Source organism: Anolis sagrei, chromosome 2 (genome assembly GCF_037176765.1).
Source record: "Anolis sagrei isolate rAnoSag1 chromosome 2, rAnoSag1.mat, whole genome shotgun sequence".
NCBI classification, from domain to species: Eukaryota; Metazoa; Chordata; class Lepidosauria; order Squamata; family Dactyloidae; genus Anolis; species Anolis sagrei.
In genome coordinates, this window is record NC_090022.1 from 90,737,201 (window position 1) to 90,742,114 (window position 4,914).

Sequence of the window (4,914 nt, forward strand, 5' to 3'; positions counted from 1 at the left end):
CCCAGGGCCGCCTCCCGTGGCTCCGGCCTGGCCATTGGGCGCCCGTAATGACAGGCACGCTCCCGGGACGGAGGGAGGGAGAGAGGGGGCCCCGCATTATGCAAAGCGGGGAGAGGGCCGCACGGGGCAGACCTGATGCCGGCCTCCATTCATTCGCCCTTTCATTCATGCCAGGGCCAGAGTGTGAAGGGGGGGGGGGGGGGAGGGAGGGAGGCAGGGAGGAGCGGGGGGGGGTGGAGGTGTGGGGCGCCCACAGGCGCGAGGGAGCGCGCTGGCCCCATTGTCTCCCCGGGTATATATATATCTAAGAGGATGTCTGGGGCCGGTCGTGTGCCAAAGTGCCTGCTCGCGCGACTCCAGAGCGGCCGGGATCACTCCCCAGACAAGAGGGGTCGCGTGGCCTCCCGGCTCTGGCCTCGCGACTCGACGGGACCCCCGAGGACCGCGCCAAGAAGGAAGGAGACCCTGCATGCCTCCTCGAGTGAGTATCAGGCCAGGGAGAGGAGCCCGCCCACCGGGGGAAACGGGCTTCCCTGCCCAGAGGAAAGGCACCACGAGAGCTCACGGCCGCCCACAAACCAAACCGTCAGCCCAGTGGACTCTTGGCAGGACAAGGCTGGATGGCCTCATCACACTCGAGAATGAATCCACTTTCAACCCGGTTGCTGAACAGCCTCCCGAAACGACAAACCCCAGAATTCTGCAAGAGGCAGAAACCGGATTGAAAGTGGATTCATTCTCGAGTGCGATGAATATTTCTCTCTGATGGGTGCATCACAGCACTTTCAATGCCATTGCTCAATGCGATGAGATCCTGGGAGCTGTGGTTTTACAAGGTCTTCTCTGCAACAGAGTGCTGCAGGTGCCTCACCAAACTATACATCGCCATAGAAGTCAATGTGGAGTCAAACAGAGTCAAAGTGGAGTTTTATAGTGTAGCTCAGGCATGGGCAAACTTCAGCGCTCCAGGTGTTTTGGACTCCAAAACACCTGGAGGGCCAAAGTTGGCTCATGTCTGGTGTAACTGTACCTGAAACTGCAGCCTTTTTTCATTGTTCCATCCTTTCTTTTCACTTTAGGCTTGATTTGCAATTTCTTTTTCCTGTTTTAATTAATTTTCCCTCCCTTTCCACTAGGGCATGGTTCTCAACCTGTGGGTCCCCAGGTGTTTTGGCCGACAACTCCCAAAATTCCTAGCCAGTTTACCAGCTGTTAGGATTTCTAGGAGTTGAAGTCCAAAACATCTGGAGACCCACAGGTTGAGAACCCGTGATGTTTGACACAGGTTTAACTGCCATAGCTCAATGCCATGGAATCCAGAGAGTTGTAGAGAGGTGCTAGTGTTCTTTGGCAAAGAAAGCTAAAAACCATGTAAAACTACAGCACCCATGATTCCATGACAATTGAAGTGCTGTCAAACTGCATTAATGGCACAGTGTTGATGCTCTCTTAGGCAAGGAATACTTAGAGGTGCTCTTCCCTTCCTCTGTGATCTTCTGAAAGTACCAGGCACTCATTGGCAGTAACCCATTCAAGCACTAGCTAGGGCCAATGTTGCTTAATTCCTAGATCTAGTGCCTTAGAGCTCTCCTTCAACTTAAAGCCCAATAATAAGATTTCTGTTTTTGCCTCTCTGCACTAGGATGTCCTCCTCTGCCCTGGAGACCAACTCCTCCGACCTGGACAACAGCAGTGAAGTGTCCTTTTGCCTCACAGATGATGAAGTTAGCAGTTTCCAGATCCCTTCTTTGGCTTCCCCCAAGCATGTCTCTTCCCCAGAGCTCAGCCCAGTCAAAAGGGAAGAAGAGAAAGAACGGAAGAGGCGAAGAGGCCGGACCAAGGTCAAGAATGAAGCTGTCCTTCACACCATCAAGAAGACCAGGAGGGTGAAGGCAAACGACAGGGAGAGGAACCGCATGCATAACCTCAATTCAGCCTTGGATGAGCTCAGGAGTGTCTTGCCCACCTTTCCTGATGACACCAAGCTGACCAAGATTGAGACCCTGCGCTTTGCTCACAATTATATCTGGGCCCTCTCAGAGACACTGCGGCTGGCTGACCAGCGCCTCCAGAAGCCACCCAAGGACATGGTTCTGCCCAGTTACTTGAGCTCTGGGGACCATCCGCCCAGCCCTGGCAGCGATGCCGGCTCCTGGATCTCCACAGCCTCTCCAGGCACTTCTTCCTCCCTGTCCGCCTGCACCTCCAGCCCTAGCAGCCCAGCATCCTCTGAAGACTATTGCTACAGACACACCGAGAACCTCTTCTCCTTCCACAGCCTCCCTAAAGACTTGTTGCAGAACACTTCTTGTTTTATGCAGTACCATTAGACTGTAAAGGCAGTGTGTACATTGTGGGGTGTCCCCACCGAAAGGATAATCCCCAGTGATCAGTGCTCTTACTTTTGTTAGATTGTTCTGGTTGAGTTTTACATTCAGAGTAACTTTCTGGGCTACAGTTGCCAGAATCTCCCTTATTGATGGAGGGATTCTGGGAGTTGTAGCCTAAAAGGTACTCTTCCAAGCTCTTCATTTTAGGTACTCACACAAAGCAAAGGAGCTGTGCTTTGGTTTTTCAGATCAAAGCTCCTTCGAGTTGTCATTTTCGATCCAAAAAGTCACAAACAGGTCTGGCTAAAACGGATAAAACAATAACCAGGACTTTGATACAGTATTTTTGAGCAAATAATCAATTGATGATTGTGGCAGCAGGACTCATCTATGTCCCCCCCCCCACCCCATTTGCTTTCTAAGAATTTGCTCCCCCCCCCCCACTCTTCCTTCACCCACTCTTTTTTGTTTTGTTTTTTTGCCACATCACAAGTCCCACTTTGTTTCTTTCCTTTCCATTGACCTGAGCTCTTAGGCATCAATATGATTCTGAAAAGGGAAGAATAGGGACAGATTTGCTGCTACAGACAAGGTGAAAAGTCAATTTTACAATTTGTAGAACTCTAATGAAGAAAAATGAGCATGACAATTTGGTTTGAATGCCCTGACAATACATTCAAAAGGCTTAGGGCGGGCTGATTCAGCTGGGTGCGCAGGCTCTCCTGTTAGGGACTTAGCACACCCAATTCTCAATACATTCAAATGGCTATGGATGGAGCTTTGCTTCTCCCTGACAGGGCTCTGAATCTGATGCGATCAGTCCCTAAACAAGGCAGACAAGGAACTAGGTTCATGCATTATGGATCATGACCTCCTTTGCCTCTGTCTTGTTTTCGAGTAGGACTAGATGTGGGGCATTCACTGTCTATGTCTGTCTGATGCTAGTTTAATTTATTCAAGAATGTTCATTCATATGAAAACTGTATTTTTGTACATAAAGAGATTTATTCTTATTATTATGTCTGCATTGTCTTAAAATGAGATGCTGTACTTTTTGTGTGGAAAAATGGTGTAAATAAATATTTTTAACATTTGTAAATTCAGTGCATATGGATGGATTAATACCCTCACCGCCTAGCTGGGTCTCAAACACCAGAAATAACTTAAAACACTTACCCAGGAAGCAGTTTATATACATCTCAATCACAGAATTCTCCTACATCACCTGAATAAGAATGAAAGTATAAGCCATTAAGGCACACAATAAAGTGAATTTAAGCTGGTAGCCCTGGTTTAGCCCTCAGCAAGAGACTACCTGTGGGGATACACATACTAAAAAAGAGAATTCTCTTTGGTGTAATGAAACATCAGCTGGCAACAGATTTTCAAAGAAAAGAGGATTAAAAAGGATCAATAAAAAGTGACAATTATGGAGAAAGTGGGAAGTGACAGGTGGGCGCCTAGAATACCAGGTTTTGAAGGCTTCGGTTTTCACTTTCTTGAAGAGACCTCGGAGTTCTCTTTTCTAACAAATCAAACTTTTAATGCTTTTTTATTTAACTCAAAACATTTTCAGTCTTTACACAGTCCGTCAGCACATTCAAACAACATCCTCAGTCCTCTTTTCTATTTCACTTAATTGTTTCAGATTCTCAAGACTGTTTCTTCTATGGCTGTCGGCAATAAAGTTATTAAAATATAACTTATTTTTAATGGGAAGTACACAACAGCTTTTCTTTAACTGCAGATATTATTTGGTTAAAAGCTACCTCCACTGCTGTGGTAGAATGTGGTTCACTTTAATATTCCACATGAAGTTTTACTTACATTAGAAACATAGCATGATTACAGCAACAATAATAACATAAACTAGTTACACACATATCATTTTGTCACATAGCCATAGGGTTAATCCATACTGGGTCATGCATTTGAATAGACCATTTTAATTGACCTGATAAAGGAATTTCACCAGTATGGATATTTTAATCTATTTCTTGTGGCCAATTTGACTACCTTTGGTTTTTCTGTGAAATAAAATTGAGAAATATTGATTAGCCAAATACCATCCACCATTTACAGACAGCAACCAATGAACAGGTGAAATCACACGTTAAAGCAAAAATCCAGCTTTGTAACAAAGTATTGGACTTAAGCCTTTATTGCTTGCTTATTTATTTATTTATTAGCAGTATTTATATACCGCTTTTCTCACCCCTGGGGGGGACTCAACGCAGTTTACAAAGAAATAGTACAAAATTCAATGCCTTACATATGTGCACCAAATCACAATCAACACCATATAACAAAGCTTTAAATCAATGAGACAATTCATCATAAGATAGTATAAAAAGACATTTAAAACATGAAATAGAAAAATTAAAACACCTAATAAAACATTAAAATCACATGATCCAAGTACATAGACCTTTTCAAAAGCTAAGTTTTGATCACATTCATAGTTCGTTATTTTTACCTCTCCTTTCTGTTTCTTTTTTCGTTCCCCATGGTGGCTATCCCTTCCTTCAAAATTTAGAATCAAAGCTCTTCAGTGCTGTTCTCCCATATTACATTATTGTATACA

The 4,914-nt window shown here is 45.0% G+C and overlaps 1 protein-coding gene across 1 annotated transcript; it reads left to right on the top strand.

Annotated features, from left to right (window-relative positions):
* Positions 1-276: 276 nt before the first annotated feature.
* NEUROG1 (neurogenin 1) lies at positions 277-3,383 on the top strand. The gene is made up of 2 exons (XM_060760988.2): positions 277-481; positions 1,643-3,383. The coding sequence occupies exon 2, from the start codon at positions 1,644-1,646 to the stop codon at positions 2,328-2,330; it is 687 nt and encodes a 228-aa protein (XP_060616971.2). The 5' UTR covers positions 277-481; position 1,643; the 3' UTR covers positions 2,331-3,383.
* Positions 3,384-4,914: the final 1,531 nt, after the last annotated feature.

What these genes read in the sequence shown, in the direction of transcription:
- NEUROG1 (XM_060760988.2), top strand. Translation starts at nt 1,644, where the DNA reads ATGTCCTCCTCTGCCCTGGAGACCAACTCCTCCGACCTGGACAACAGC.